Source organism: Pipistrellus kuhlii, unplaced genomic scaffold (genome assembly GCF_014108245.1).
Source record: "Pipistrellus kuhlii isolate mPipKuh1 unplaced genomic scaffold, mPipKuh1.p scaffold_m20_p_25, whole genome shotgun sequence".
Lineage (NCBI taxonomy): Eukaryota > Metazoa > Chordata > Mammalia > Chiroptera > Vespertilionidae > Pipistrellus > Pipistrellus kuhlii.
In genome coordinates, this window is record NW_023425524.1 from 2,369,555 (window position 1) to 2,386,097 (window position 16,543).

The window sequence follows — 16,543 nt, forward strand, 5'->3', positions numbered from 1 at the left end:
CCACGTGGAGGCAGACGGGAATGTGAATTGCACGTTTTCGGGAACCTGGGCGTGAACTTGGCCGGCCGTCAGCCCTCTTCCCTCCGCATGCCGAGCCTGTGCGTCCATGGGCATGCGTCTCAGTGGAAAGCCATTCATTTGTTGAGCCTCAAAGCCCGTCCTGAACACAGAGCACGTTGACTTCCTCTTGTTGGCATTTTGGTTAGTAAGAGGGAGAGGCAGAGGAACCCCCGGTGACAATCACGCCCGCAGGCCGGCCTGTGTGTGTGTGTGTGTGTGTGAGAGGAAGAGAGGGAGAGAGGGAGAGAGGGAGAGAGGGAGGGAGAGGGAGGGAGGGAGGGAGAGGGAGGGAGGGAGGGAGAGAGAGAGGGAGAGAACCGGACCCGCCACCAAGTCTGCCCTGGCCAGTCCAGGTGAGGCCAGAGATGGAGAGCGTGCCCTGGCCCCGGGCACGGGGAGTGGCTGGTGGGAGCCCGTGATGCCCACCCCTGCCAGGCCTTGTCCGTGGTTCTGGCTGAAACCCGTCGGAGCCTGAGAGGGAGGGTGGATGGATGGCGGGGTTTTCTGCACTCACAGCCCCAGGAACCGTGTGCTGGGCAGGAAGGGAAGAAGGGAGCCTGGCCCCTCTTCCCAAACCACCCTGGACCCTTTAGTGACAGGGTGAAAAGATACGCGGTGGATTCTACCGGAAGGTCGGGCATCAAATGCATTCGAGGTAGAACTCCCGAATCCCGTTTCCTCCCGTATACCTCGCAAGGATCGGAGAGCGGGAGGGAGGGACACGGGAGGGACGCGCTGGCCCTGGTGAGGGGGCACTGAAGGGATCTTCCTGGAAGGCACTGGTTTCTGCACAACCTGGGGGAGTTCCTGAGGGGGAGTGGGGAGGACTCTGAGATCTTCCCTTTGCTCACATAATGTCATCTGCTCAGGAAAGCCACACAAAGCCGCCTGATTGTTGTCTTTGTGGAAAATTACATGAGTGTCATCAGCTGTTGCCTCTGGCAGTGCTTTCTGTTCTAATGTAAATACACGAGGGAACAGATTTAAAGGAACAGGCCAGATTTACATACTTGGGGGGGAGCCTCCCAGACGCTCTGCCTGTTAGTCAAACACATGCAAATGACTGTGCCCTGAACTGTCCGGTCACAGCTCTCAGGCGGGAAGGCTGGGAAAGGGGTGTTAGGAGTGGGGGGGGGGGTGTCACAGGCGCTGCCTTGGGGAGCCGTTGAGCCACTCCCAGGCTGGGATTCCTGGAAGGCACCCTGTGAAAGCTTCATTTTTGTATGCCACCCTTCCGAGATCATTGCTCAGCTCACCTTTTTTGAGGTAACTATTTAGACGGGAATGTTTGAAAAATTACTTCCATTGGGTGTGTGACAAAGATCTTGATCCATCAAAGAAGGGAGCGATATATTTTAAAAGGTAAGAAATAAGAGCCCCCTGAACAAGTTCATGAATGAAAGCAGTTGTAGAAGTACACAAAACCAAAACTCTAGCTGAAACCATATTGTGAATTTTGCAAGGACTTAGAGGCCCGGTGCACAAATTCGTGCATGGGTGGGGTCCAGCCAGCCCGACCCCCACCCCCAATTGGGGCAGTGAGGGGCAGGGTTGGCCAGGGGCTGGGTATGTATATCTCTTTAGGGGCTGGTGTGTATTTCTCTTTAGGGGCTGGTGTGTATCTCTTTAGGGGCTGGGTGTGTACTAGGTGTACCGGTTAATAATGTGGATTTTGTAATAAAAGAAAACAGGATAATTTCAAGAGAAACATCAAAAGTGCTTTATTCAAAGCAACATCCATCACTAGCTACACATTTCCCCCATCTTTCAGGTAATTTGTGGATACCGTCCCAATAGAACTTTTCTTGTTTTGAGGCAAACCATTCAGAGACCCAATTTTCCACTTCTTTGTATGTTTTGAAGTGCTGCTCAGAAGGCTCATGTGCCATCCATCGGAACAAGTGGTGTTCTGAAGGAGCAAGGTCTGGTGAATACATACGGTGGGTGGGTTCATACTTCCCAGGCAAGATCTTTTAACGTGTCTTTAACTGGGTTTGAAGTGTGTGATGGTGCGTCATCATGAAGCAAAATTACTTTGCCGTGTCTTCTGGCCCATTCTGGTGGTTTTACAATCAAAGGTGATTTAAGTTGATTATTTGTTGTCAGTAGTGACAGTATTTACGGTTTCACCTGGTTTTAGAAGCTCACAATACACCACACCTTCCTGATCCCACCAAATGCAGAGCATTGTCTTCTTTCCAAAGTGATTTGGCTTTGCAGTCGATGTTGATGGTTGACCTGGATCAACCCATGTTTTTGTGGATTTGGGATTCTCAAAATAAATCCACTTTTCATAGCCAGAGACAATTTGGTCCAAAAGAGACTTTCATGCCATTGAAGCAACATTTTACTGATGACTTTTTGGTTTTCCATTTGTCTTTCGTTCAGTTGATGTGGTACCCATTTTCCTTCCTTTAAAATCTTTCCCATTGCTTGTACTACTATTTCTCTATAGGGGATAGGTGTGTTTCTATTTAGGAGCTGGGTGTATATAATGTCTTTAGGGGCTGGGTGTGTATAATCTCTCTAGGGGGATAGGTGTGTGTATTTCTCTTTAGGGGCTGGGTGTACATAATCTCTTTAGGGGCTGGGTGTACATAATCTCTTTAGGGGCTGGGTGTGTGTATTTCTCTTTAGGAGCTGGGTGTACATAATCTCTTTAGGGGCTAGGTGTACATAATCTCTTTAGGGGCTGGGTGTGTGTATTTCTCTTTAGGGGCTGGGTGTGTGTATTTCTCTTTAGGGGCTGGGTGTACATAATCTCTTTAGGGGCTGGGTGTGTATACTGTCTTTAGGAGCTGGGTGTACATAATCTCTTTAGGGGATAGGTGTGTGTTTCTCTTTAGGGGCTGGGTGTGTATACTGTCTTTAGGGGCTGGGTGTGTATAATCTCTTTAGGGGCTGGGTGTGTATAATCTCTTTAGGGGCTGGGTGTATATAATGTCTTTAGGGGCTGGGTGTGTATTTCTCTTTAGGAGCTGGGTGTGTGTATTTCTCTTTAGGAGCTGGGTGTACATAATCTCTTTAGGGGCTGGGTGTGTATCTCTTTAGGGGATAGGTGTATTTCTCTTTAGGGGCTGGGTGTGTGTATTTCTCTTTAGGAGCTGGGTGTGTATCTCTCTATAGGGGCTGGGTGTACATAATCTCTTTAGGGGTTGGGTGTACATAATCTCTTTAGGGGCTGGGTGTGTATTTCTCTTTAGGGGCTGGGTGTTCTTTGCCACTCGGCGCCCACGTGCTGTCCAGACTCGTTTCGGCAGAGAAGCTCGTTCTGAGATAAGGGTTGGAAATGCATCGCCCAGAGCTGCTGCTCAGGCCTGGTAACTATTTGCTCGGATAACTACAAGCAGTTGGTGCCTAATGTGGTCAGCCTGGGGAGGACTCTGAGAACAGACAGGGAGGGGAGGGGAGCAGTGTCGTCGCAGACACTCTGTCTGCCTGGCCGGGGATGGCTCAGTGGTTGAGATTCGACCTGTGAACCAGGAGGACACGGTTCGATTTCCGGGCAGGGCACATGTGCGGGAGGCAGCTGATCAGTGATTCTCTCTCATCACGGATGTTTCCATCTCTCTCCCTTCCTCTTTGAAGTCAGTATATTTTTTAAAAGCCCTATATGATGGTCTAACAACTGTGCTGTAACCTGAAACTAATACGAGAGAGCCATGGATGCGAACGGTAATTGGGAAATTTAAAAATTAACAAAATGAGATAAATCCCTCAGTGCTCCTTCCCTGGGAAAGCCAGGATCCGGGCATGCGTGCCCTTGAGGGGTCCGCTGACTGGGAAAGTCGGGGTGCACTGGGGAAGGAGGAGCTGCTTTCTCTGGGAGCGTCTTTAAGCTCCCGCTGCACGGTGCCTCGGTTCCTGCTTCCTTCTGAATACAGTTCTCAGAGGAGAATCTCTAGATGTTGGCAGACTTCTCATTTACAGTCTTTATACAAAGCGGTCATTTTTCGGTCTTTAAAAGGGTAGTTTCCCCACGTATTGCAAAAACACGTGCTTTAAATAAGTGCTAGAGCCAGTTTGGAAGGACTTGCTATTTATTAAGCAGATTAATCCCCAAAGCTGTGCTGGGCGGCAGGTGCTGCTGTGGTCCCTGCTCCCTCTGGGGAAACGGAGGCACCAGGAGGTGAGAAACCGGTGCAGGTGGCGGCGTGGCTGGCGTTCGGGATGCGACCCAGGCAGCTGGCCTTGGCATCGCTGCCCGCACGTGGGCCCTCGGGAGGTGGGGCGCCCGGTGACAGAGCAACATCTACCCAGAGCTTCCGGCACCAGGTTCCGATGATATCACACCCACTCTGCAGATCAGTAAACTGAGGCCTAATGGGGGAAAGAGGTTGCACCAGGCCCCACGGCTCCTGGGAGGCAGAATCACAATCACAGCCTGGTCTGTCTGCCTCCAATCCCCGCACCTAACCCCCAGCCACACCGCCTCTGCCTCAGGGCGGCTCATCTTGTTGCCATGTTCTCATTTAGCAAGAACAGGTATGAAATAGCCCAGCTCCTCGCTGGGTATGAAATCATCACAGCTTCGCAGAACGGGGGCGGTCAGCTGGGCCCCTAGGACAGTGGTCGGCAAACTCATCAGTCCACAGAGCCAACAGGACCACGACTGAAATTTCTTTGGATAGCCACATTTTTTAAACTTAAAGTTCTTCTATGCCACTTCTTCAAAATAGACTCGCCCAGGCCGTGGTATTTTGTGGAAGAGCCACACTCAAGGGGCCAAGGAGCTCCATGTGGCTCACAAGCCGCAGTTTGCCGACCAGGGCCCCAGGGGATAGGATGGGGTCTGGTAGGGGACAGGGTTTGGAAGAGAAAACCTCATTAGCCTCACTCCTCTCCCCCTCCTCCTGCCTCTAATCCCACTCTTGTACCCCCAGACATCGCTCCACAGAACACCCCACTGGTTCCTTTTGCTCTGAGCACCATCTCAGGGACAGGGCTCCCGCACTGTCTGCTGGGCACTGCCCTTCCCGGGAGCTCTTGCCCAAGGGGCACTCGGACTGGAGACAGTTTCTCCCCTCCCTTCAAGTGAGAATTCTCTTCTGCAGCGAATACGTGTGAACTCACTCTTCCCTTTTCTGTCCACTCCGTCTCCAATGCTCTCCGACATGGCTTATACAACAGGCCCAGCATTTTGCGCGTGAGCCCCCCCGCAATTTGGATCTTTCTGTGTCTGTCTGTCTGTCTCGAATCCTCTCCCCCCTCCCCCCCCGGCCCCCCCCCCCCCCCATTAGGCACATGGAAGGCCCATGCCACCTGTTAGCATATTACATCACTGCCTCCCGGACCGCAGTTGCAGCAAAGGCCTCAGACAAAGTCCTTCTTCTTGTATTGTTTGCGCTCAAAGAGTTGACATCATGCCAGCTGATGTCATTGTGTGTCTTTGTGTGACTGCTATGGCAACTGGGCAGGTGGGAGCCCCCAGCTGATGTCATCGGGAAAGGAGGTGCAGAGACAGAATTTTAAAGAGCTCCCCGCTTTCTTCCGCGTGGGGGGTTTTCTGCTGGGCATTTTTTTTTTTTTTTTAAACCGGCCGCTTTTGAGACAAATTACAGCTCGAGTACCCTACGTAAGTTGAGAGAGATCTTGTTTTCTCCCTCTAGCCCCTTAGAAACTTCTTTTGAATTCATCTCAGTTGTTCTTTCCTCTCATTGTTTGTGGAAAAGTGTAGCAACTGCCTTTTTCTTTGGGGGAAAAAATAAGTGAATGAGGTTCCCATCCCGGGATCAGGGTGGAACTGTCTGCCTGGACTTCGTAGGGGTCACAGCTGAGCAGGTTTTAATAACCTTTCTGTCTCTTTTGTGGGCAGTGGGTCATTTCACGTCTTTAAATGTTTTCACTAGTGAAGCTTTTCGGGTTTTTCCATTTCTTCTGTCTACTTTAAAATTGATTTGAGCCCAGATAAACTTTTCCCCCCATGATTTCCTAGCCCAGTGGTCGGCAAACTCATTAGTCCACAGAGCCAAATATCAACAGTAAAACGACTTAAATTTCTTTGGAGAGCCACATTTTTGAAGCTTAAACTCCCTCTAACGCCACTTCTTCAACATAGACTCGCCCAGGCTGTGGTATTTTGTGGAAGAGCCACACTTAAGGGGCCGAAGAGCTGCATGTGGCTCAAGAGCCGCGGTTTGCCGACCACTGTCCTAGCAGAATACACTAATGATATGTAAGGGCAGCATTTAATTCTAACAATTAAAACGAAGGGCTAGCTCTTGCTTTTCTTTGCAAAAAGAAGAGCTAGGATTACTTTACTCTATAAGGCTCAAACCTCATAGTACTCCTTGGCAGGTGCTTGGGGCCATGGCCAGACCTGAACATATGACCTCCCTGGTGTGCATGGCCAAGTCCACATGCGCTGGCTGCTGTCAGCAGCCCCGACACTGGGTATCTATCTAGTTTACAGTCTGGAGCTTCCTGCTGCGGTTGCTAAAGATGAGACCTGAAGGGCACAGGCGAGGCTCAGGGACCTGGGGACAGACTTCCTGTCCTTGTGTCACCACAGCCACATCCTGTTCTCGCGCCCGCTTCCGGTCTTACCTCCGGAGACCACGGAGGCTGCTGTCAAGCCCCCGCCGAGGGGGGAAAGGCTGTGTTTTGGTCGCTTTTGGCTACGGGAGACCTCCAACTGCTTCCTGTTTGATGTGAATCGGAGCTGACTGGGCTGATAATGTCTGGTTGCCTAGCTCTTGCCTAGCTCTCACCTGTATAACCTTTCCGGCTTACCATGTGTGTGATGCAACTAACAAATATGAAAGGAAACTAAGCAACTACAATCCATAAATTTCCTAACTTAACTGCTCTTTTTTTGCATAATCTTTCAACTTTTGATCACCTTGTGCGGTGGATGTTTTTTAACTGCCTTTTTTTTCCCATTTAATATCAAACATTCTCTTTGTTTTCCTATTTTTTCATAACCTAGAGTGCTACATAGCCTGTCAGTGGGTGACTATATTAACTCTGATCCCCTTAAAATTGTTTTTAAACTTAGCCTTTTTATAAAACAGACGATGCAATAGACAACATCTTACACATCCAGCTGATTTCCCTCAGATATAACGGGTAATGCTCCTTCGGTGGAGGGACAGGCCTGCATTCTAAAAATGAGAAAACTGGTACTGTTTTCAGCTTTTTACATGGGACCCGTAGCATTTAGGAGGCAGAACAGAGCCTGAAGCTAGCTCAGTGGTCGGCAAACTCAGTTAACAGAGCCAAATTTTTTAAACTTAAACTTCTTCTAATGCTACTTCTTCAAAACAGACTTCCTCAGGCCGTGGTATTTTGTGGAAGAGCCACACTCAAGGGGCCAAAGAGCCGCATGTGGCTCAAGAGCCCTGGTTTGCTGACCACTGAGCTATGTCAAAGGTGTGCCTCAAGCATGTCAAATTCAAAGGCTAACACAGGCCAAATAGACAAGGTTTAAGCGGGCTGCGAGAAAACAAAAGCTTCAATTTTCATTAAAATGTAGGTTTATTTCTATAGAGACATGCTGAATACAACAGGCTGAAATAAATGAGTCATCGTTAACATAAAATAGAACATTTTAATAGAAACTAATATTTTTTCTTGAACATTAACTTACCAGATATACTAAATAACTGCACAAATTAATAAGTAATGCAAATCTATTTTTCCTGTCCTCCAAAAGCTAAATATTTCCCGTTGTACTCACCAAACAAGTTAGTCCAAGATGAATGCCGTGGCCATCGGCTGCTACAATATTCGCTGCTGGTATTAGTGGAGAGAAATGGTGCGCCTGCGGGTAAGGCGCTAAGGGAAATGAATGCTGCACAACTCTAGTAACCAGTCATTAGCGAACATTGTAGTTTGATATTAATAATTACAAATAAGGATATATTAAGAATTAAGTTACGAAATTAAAATGTTTCTTACATACCGTGATATTGGCTGGGCCACAAAAACATTGGTGGTGGGCCGTGAGTTTGACATGCTTGTTAGAGGTTTCCTGATGGAGAAGTGGGTGCAAGGATCTGGGCTGCTCCACGCTGCCTCCTCCTGGAAATCGGGATTGAAAACAGTCAGTGAAATCCATGGAAAATACCAGGAAAGGGGTAAGGAAAACTCCGCTCACGCCTCCCTGTATGGGTGTCTTTTCCAAGCCTTTCTCTGCTGCTTGGGGGGGTCATAGAGATAACTCCAGTAAACGTAACAAACCCCTGCCGAGTGAGACCGTGTGCCAGACAGCAGGCTAAGTACTTGACATGTATCCATGCATTCCAGGCTCCGAGTCACACCAAGGGTAAGGTGACCAGACATCCTGCTTTTGGCAGGACAGTCCTGATTTTTAACGATTTGTCCCGCGGCGTTTTTAAAAAAAAGTCCCGATTTTTGGAAAGAATCACAGATTGTTAAAAATCGGGACTGTCCCGCCAAAAGCGGGACGTCTGGTCACCTTAACCAAGGGGTAGAGGCCATGACCCTCACTGTGCAGGCAGGGAACTGAGGCTCAGAGAAATGAGCTTCAGGAAGGTGTGGGGCTGGGATGAGAGCCAAGGTGAACGGTTCTTCCCAGGTCTCTGCTGGTGACCACGGCGCTGGGGAGGGAGGTGGCCGTGGTGGGCGAGGTGAGCTTACACAGGGTGCCGTCACATGCCTGCGGTGCCAGGGTGCTGGCAGAGGCTCCTCGCCCCAGGTCCTCGCGCTGTGCCTTCCTCAGCTCCCAAGGTGCAGGGATCTATGTAGGCCACGGAGCACATGGCCCGGGAGGCAGGTCCAGTTAGCCGCCGCGGGCACTGCCCAGTGCTGCTGGAGCCTCTTCCAAAAAGCATGCCCCAGTTTGTGTGAAACACCGTGTGCGGTGCTAGCCTCCAAAGGGACTTTTAAAAAATTATTTTTGTTGATTTCAGAGAGGAAGGCAGAGGGAGAGAGAGAAAGAGAGAGAGAGAGAGAGAGAGGAACATCAATGAGGAGAGGAATCATTGATTGGCTGCCTCTTGCATGCCCCCCACTAGGGATCAAGCCTGCAACCCAAGCATGTGCCCTTGACTGGAATCGAACCTGGGACCCTTCAGTCTGCAGGCCGACGCTCTATCCACTGAGCAAAACCAGCTAGAGCTTACATTTTATTTTATAAAAAATATATATCTGCAAAAAACATGCCCCTGCTGGACGGTGTGGCTCAGTGGATGAACATCGACCCATGAACCAGGAGGTCACCGGTTTGATTCCCCGTCAGGGCACAGGCCCCAGTTGTGGGCTTGTTCCCCATTAGTGGGGGGCGTGCAGGAGGCAGCCTATCAATGTTGATCTTTCCCTCTCATCGATGTTTCTATGTCTCCCTTCCCTTCCGCTCTCTATAAAATTAATAAAAACATATTAGAAAAACAAAGCACACGCAGGTTCCTACCGGGAAGGTGGCTGCTGCCCGCGTGCAGGCCTGGGGGCTCACCCTTCTCGCTGTGCTTGCCTTCCAGGTGGCCTCAGCAGCTTTAAGCAGAACCATGAAAACCTCTGTGACAACTCCCTCCAGCTCCAAGAGTGCCGGGAGGTGGGGGGCGGCGCGTCCGCGGCCTCAGTGCTACCTCAGTGCATCCCCACCACGCCCGACATCGAGAACGCCGAGCTGACGCCCATCCTGCCCTTCCTCTTCCTTGGCAACGAGCAGGACGCCCAGGACCTGGACGCCATGCAGCGGCTCAACATCGGCTACGTCATCAACGTCACCACGCACCTGCCCCTCTACCACTATGAGAAAGGCCTCTTCAGCTACAAGCGGCTGCCGGCCACCGACAGCAACAAGCAGAACCTGCGGCAGTACTTTGAAGAGGCCTTTGAGTTCATTGGTAAGTACGTCCCCCGGGGAGCTCGCCTCTTCCTCCTTCCTTTCCCCTCCGGCGTTTGCTGTGATGTCAAGTTCAAGATGAATGCCGGGGGGGGGGGGGGGGGGGGGGGGGGGGGAGGGGGGGGGGGTGTTAGAGGAGAGCTGCTCAGAGTGCCTTTGGGGCTCTGCAGCTGAGTGTTCTCTTAAGTCAGAACCCACCGAATGGAGGGTCCATCAGGACGAAGATAAAAGGGCAGGGGTTCCACTTGGCTGGAAACCCTCATCCCTCAGGTTCTCAGGGAGAGGGGTGCGCTGTGATGTGTTGCAATTCTTTTATAGAAATTATATTTGTATATAATTTCTATAAGAGAATTGGTAGGAAGCAAGACAGTGGATGGCAGAGTTGGTGCTGTGGCTTTCTGGTCTACCTTGGCACCTTGCAGGAAGTAAAATTGAGTGACTAAACTCGCCCGCACCCCCTTACCTTGAGTCCAGTGGACTTGCAGTGGGTAGAGGCTCTTTACAAGGTGAGGCAAGGCGACACTACGGTGAACATCTTTCCCCATCACATCAGCATAGAGAAGAGAGAGGACCGGGGTCGGGCTAGTGTCTGTCCCCCTCCCTGCTTTGTCTGAAATACAGGGTGGGAATGTGAGCATTGGTGAGATGGTACCCGCTTTCCTTAGACAGTTCACCCCAGCCTCACTGAAGGAGGAAGATCAAGGTGTCCAGCCCGAGGAAAATTCTAGCAACAGCGGGCCTTGATCTCCAAAAGGAAGCGATGGCCAGCATAACCCTCATTCTACCTTTAATTTTTGCTGCTTCCATAGCAGTGGTTCTCAACCTTCCTAATGCCACAACCCTTTAATACAGTTCCTCATGTTGTGGTGACCCCCCAACCAACATTATTTTCGCTGCTACTTCATAACTGTCGTTTTGCTACTGCTATGAATTGTAATGTAAACATCTGATTCCAGGTGAAATACTGTTGGCTATTTGTTTGTTTTCCTTCTACAAAAGCAGGTAAGTGAACACCCTACAAGGAACGAGTAGTAGGGTGCTTTGATCGCGTCCTCTTAGATCAGTGGTTCTCAACCTTTTTCATGCTGCGACCCTTTAATACAGTTCCTCATGTTGTGGTGACCCCCAACCATAACATTATTTTCGCTGCTACTTCATAACTGTAATTTTGCTACTGTTAGGAATCGTAATGTGAATATCTGTGTTTTCCGATGGTCTGAGGCAACCCTACTAGTGGTTCTCAACCTGTGGATCAAACGTTATTCCCAGGGTTCAGTCACAGGGGTTGAGCTTCAAGGTCACTCACCTAATGTTTAGGGGAAGCAGTGGTCATGGAAAGGGGAGATTTTACATAATGTAAATGTGTTTTCCGGTGGTCTTGGGCTCTACAGCAGCGATTCTCAACATGTGCGTCTCTAGCAGGGTCACCTAAGACCATCAGAAAACACAGATATTTACATTACGATTCATAACAGTAGCAAAATTACAGTTATGAAATAGCAGCAAAAATAATTTTATGGGCCGAAGCTGGTTTGGCTCAGTGGACAGAGCATGGGCCTGCGGACTGAAAGGTCCCAGGTTCGATTCCAGTCAAGGGCATGTACATTGCGGGCACATCCACGGTGGGGTGTGTGCAGGAAGCAGCTGGTCAATGTTTCTCTCTCATTGATGTTTCTAGCTCTCTGTCCCTCTTTCTCTCCCTTCCTCTCCGTAAAAAAATGAATAAAATATTTTAAAAATAATAATGTTATGGTTAGGGGTCACCACATGAGGAACTGTATTAAAGGGCCACGGCATCAGAAAGGTTGAGACCACTGTTCTAGAGCCTCAGACTGTTGTAAGGTTCAAATGATCTTTGGGGGAACACCTGGCATCTAGCTGATACGTAGCATCTTTTTCAAGTGACTCTGACCTTTTTCCCCCACAAAGCGGTGACTCCGTGCTTTTCCTCCGGCGGCAGCTTTTTACTGGGCTGTCTTCTGGGAAGAATGCTCTCCTGTCAGGTGCCCCTCAAATAGAAAATGGGCTCCACAGCCCTTGGGTCTGGTGGTGTCGCTGTAGAGTGGACAGCTCTGGCCCCTGCCCAGCTCACTGCCAGGCTGTTTTCCTTCTGACGTGCCTTCAGTGCAGGACCATGGAATATTCTGCCTGGAAGGGAATTGAGTGTGGGCACCGAACTCAGAAAAGTAAAATGACTTCTCCAAGGTCCGTGGTCGGCAAACTGCGGCTCTAGAGCCTACATGCGGCTCTTCGGCCCCTTGAGTGTGGCTCTTCCACAAAATGCCACTGCCTGGGCGAGTCTATGTGGAAGAAGTGGCGTTAGAAGAAGTTTAAGTTTAAAAAATTTGGCTCTCCAAAGAAATTTCAATCGTTGTACTGTTGGTATTTGGCTCTGTGGACTGATGAGTTTGCCGACCACTGTCCAAGGTGATGGGAATTTTAGTGTCAGTGGAGGGACCAGAACTTGGGGGGCAGTGTTTACTGTGCTCTGTTCTTTCCTGCCTGGTAACACGTGGTGCCAGGAGACCTTACCAATATCTGACCCAGGCGCTGAGCCTGGAGGAGAAATAGTTGTTGTCATCAAGTGGATGAGGAACTTTCTGGTTGGTACATGGTTAGTACATGATGTTACGGCTGCAATTTTTTCTGACTTCATTCCAGTTGAGGGAAGTTAGGAAATTGTTTTCCTTTAGTGAGTAGCATGCAATGTGCTTTCTCTAGACAGTGGTTCTCAACCTTTCTAATGCCTAATACAGTTCCTCATATTGTGGTGAGCCCAACCATAAAATTATTTTTTATTTTAAAAAATATATTTTATTGATTTTTTTTGCAGAGAGGAAGAGAGAGGGATAGAGAAACATCGATCAGCTGCCTCTTGCACACCCTTTACTGGGGAGGTGCCCGCAACCAAGGTACATGCCCTTGACCGGAATTGAATCTAGGACCTTTCAGTCTGCAGGCTGACGCTCTATCCACTGAGCCAAACTGGTTGCGGCCATAAAATTATTTTAGTTAGTACTTCATAACTAATTTTGCTGCTGTCAATGAATCGTAATGTAAATATCTGTTTTCCGATGGTCTTAGGTTCTACAGCGACCCACAGGTTGAACCGCTAGCAGGGTCGTCTAAGACCATCAGGAAACACAAATGTTTAATTTTGCTACTGTTACTGAATCATAAATGTACACTTACGAAGTAGCAGCGAAAATCATGTTATGGCTGGGGGTCACCTCAACATGAGGAGCTGTATTAAAGGGTGGCGGCATTAGGAAGGTTGAGAATCACTGATCTAAGAGGGCTGCAATCAAAGCACCTACGTGTTCCTCAGAGGGTGTTCACTTCCCTACTTTTGTAGAAGGAAAAGGAACACATAGACAACAGCATTTCACCTGGAATCAGCTCCATGTTCCAGCCTGCTAGCACGGCTGTGTTTTCACTGTTGCATCGTTGGGTGAACTGGAGTCCTGTAGTCTTGATCTAGGTAGAGAAACACAGCAAGTTTTATAAACACAGCAGCACTCACTGCGAGTCCCACTGCGAGTCCAATAGAAACTAAAGAGTCTAGGTCAGTGGTTGGCAAACCATGGCTCACGAGCCACATGCGGCTCTTTGGCCCCTTGAGTGTGGCTCTTCCACAAAATACCACGGCCTGGGTGAGTCTATTTTGAAGAAGTGGTGTTAGGAGAAGTTTAAAAAATCGTTGTCCTGTTGATATTTGGCTCTGTTGACTAATGAGCTTGCCGACCACTGGGCTAGGTGAAGGGTTTGTGCCAGTTGACTGCTGAGTTGGATGATGTTATCCCCATGTTCCCTCCCGAGACAGGAGAGTAGGCATTATTCTCAGGGTTCAGTCACAGGGATTTTGCTTCAAGATCACTCACCTGATACTTAGCGGAACCAGTGTCAAAGCAGTGCTTGGTAGCTCATCTTCTTACCACCACGCAGCCCAGCCGTGGTGTGATGGTTGATACCTACTATGTGCTAAAAAAGAAGACACTGAAAGGGGAGATAGTGTTTTGAAATACTACTTCTATGACAGTGGTCAGCAAACTCATTAGTCCGCAGAGCCAAATATCAACAGTACAACGATGGAAATTTCTTTGGAGAGACAAATGTTTTAAAGTTAAACTTCTTCTAAGGCAACTTCTTCCAAATAGACTCGCCCAGGTCGTGGTCTTTTGTGGAAGAGCCACACTCAAGGGGCCAAAGAGCTGCATGTGGCTCGTGAGACGCAGTTTGCCGACAACTGTTCTATGAGCAGTAAGCCTGATATGATGTTTCTTTTCTTGGTAGCTGTTAAGTTCAATCACGACTCTCCTTACTCTCTTGTCATCTTCTGCTCCTCATCTAACTGGTATCCCTTCCGGGACACGTCCTTGGGGATTCCTTTTAGTCTAGACGTGTCATGAGGAATCCCTTAGGCCTTGAATGTATCTGAAACATATAAAGGGTGGCCTTTCCCAGTTGCTCCGGGTTCCGAGCCATTGCTGGAACTCCTCCATGGTCCAGTCACTGCCATGTGGGTGCAGAGGGCTCCACAGTGCAGATGCAGGTGACACACATGCCTGGACCCACAAGTCTTTTCCTAACGTTGCAACAGGGTTTTCCCATAAGAAGCCAAACATGGGACCTTCCTAGTTGACTTTTGTCCCTTTGACCTCAGTTTGAGTTTAAGACTGAAATTCTTATTTATCAATACCAGTTCCTGTCCAGAGCAATTCTACAGCATAATGAATTGTTTTTTGTTTTTTGTTTTTGTTTTTTTATCTCACAGGCAGGAGAGATTTGAATAACTCTAGTTTTGACAAGTCACACAGTCTGGCCATTGGAATTAAGACTCCTTGATGATGGCGGGGCTATTTGGTAGTTAGCTTAACATGGAAATGAACTGTGTTGTGGCTCTTGCATCAGTCAATGCCACCACCTGTGACGGACCTGCTCTTCTCTTTAAATGCAGGAATGTAGCTTTTTATGCAACGATTGCTTTTCGATCATCCTGGAGGTTGTCACAAATACATATACAGTGAACTAGTAAATTATGCTTGGGTTTAGAACCATTTTAAGTTATTCTTCCTCTTCCATGGCAGTGACTGGACACAATATGGCCTGGTCAAGGCCAGAGGAAAGTTAACCCACTTGCCGTCTCTTTGTGTCCTTGCCTGTCCTTGCCTTGACCTCTCGCCATTCATTCTCCCTCTCCCAGAGGAAGCTCACCAGTGCGGGAAGGGGCTCCTGATCCACTGCCAAGCCGGGGTGTCCCGCTCGGCCACCATCGTCATCGCCTACCTGATGAAGCACACACGGATGACCATGACTGATGCTTATAAGTTCGTCAAGGGCAAACGACCAATCATCTCCCCAAACCTCAACTTCATGGGGCAGCTGCTGGAGTTCGAGGAAGACCTGAACAACGGGGTGACACCGCGAATCCTTACACCAAAGCTGATGGGCGTGGAGACGGTGGTGTGACCCCAGCCAGGACGGTCAGGGTCAGGGTCACTGTGTCACTGTTCTCTGTTAGGAGACAAAGAGAAAGGAAAACGGATTGTTTCTTTCCTTTTTCTTCCCTTTTCTTTTTTTCTTTTTTTTTTTCAAGCTGGGGGAAAGGTTTGTGAAAGGAAACAAACTCGTTTAAAATCTTTATTTTTAACAAGTGTGAGAAGAATTTAACGTTTGACGCCCATTGAACTGATAAAGCAAGGAGGCTAAGGAATTTTTTTTTTCAAGCCAACAATAAACACATAAAACTATTTCTCCCCCTTTTCCTTTGAAGCTATTTGTAGAGTTTATGATTATATAGTCTGTGCAGGTTCATAGACCGAATATACTCCACTTTGTACCAATTTAAAAAGAGAACCAAAAAGGAAAGTAGAAAAGATATTGGATTATGAAGGCCTGGATCTGCCGGGCCATTCATCTGGAAAACAGACCCAGCCTACCAAGCCCTGACTGAGGGCAATCAGGTCAGTGGTCTAAGGACCCTTCACGTTCTGGAAAGAGACGAAGATACTGTTGATTTTGTGTGTTTCATACTCTGAATTATTATATTTTCCCCCTTTCTGGGGTTAAGAGATTTTTTTTTTTTTGAACTAGCAAGGAACTGACCATTCTACCATATGCCTTCACTGTGCAATAAATACTAGGGTGTTTGGAGTGTGCAAGCAAGTTAGAGCGGGCAGCCAAATGCTAGGCAAATAGTGCACATTTGCCAGCATAGAGATTAAAGAGAATTAAATGAAACCGATTACTTTTCCTTCCCCACCTTTTTCCTTTAATTTTTTTTTGGGGGGGGGGGATTTGATTCTGGTTACAGTGCCATAAACCTTGTTACATATGTATATCAGAATGTTAAAAAGACAAAAATTTATTTAAAAATATTTTTCGCAAAAAAAACAACTGGGTGTGTTTCTGTTGATTTGTGTAAAGGTTTATTTTCATTATATAAATGAAACTCATCTTGGGACGTGTCTCGCTTCCTCCTCTTTTCCTCAATTCCAGATCAAGCATCTCTTACCTCTGGTAATGGGTCCATGTCACATTAAGTGGAAATAAACATACATTCTCATAGGGAAGAGGGATGAGGAGGTGAAATGGTCTCTGTTCTCAATGGGATTCGGGGTGTTGTGTGTGGAATCAGCAAGGAAGCAGAATAGCTCAGGGGGTCACCCCTATCCT

General features: G+C 48.3%; 1 protein-coding gene across 4 annotated transcripts in view; it reads left to right on the forward strand.

Annotated features, from left to right (window-relative positions):
• DUSP10 (dual specificity phosphatase 10) overlaps positions 1 to 16,223 on the forward strand; it is a 94,464-nt gene extending 78,241 nt beyond the window's left edge. For all 4 annotated transcript variants that reach the window (XM_045587102.1, XM_036453613.2, XM_045587101.1 and 1 more), the window contains 2 exons: positions 9,501 to 9,869; positions 15,072 to 16,223. In XM_045587102.1, the coding sequence (XP_045443058.1) occupies positions 9,501 to 9,869; positions 15,072 to 15,337 (635 nt within the window). In that variant the 3' untranslated portion in view covers positions 15,338 to 16,223. The remainder of the gene's footprint in view (positions 1 to 9,500; positions 9,870 to 15,071) is intronic.
• The last annotated feature ends 320 nt before the right edge of the window (positions 16,224 to 16,543 follow it).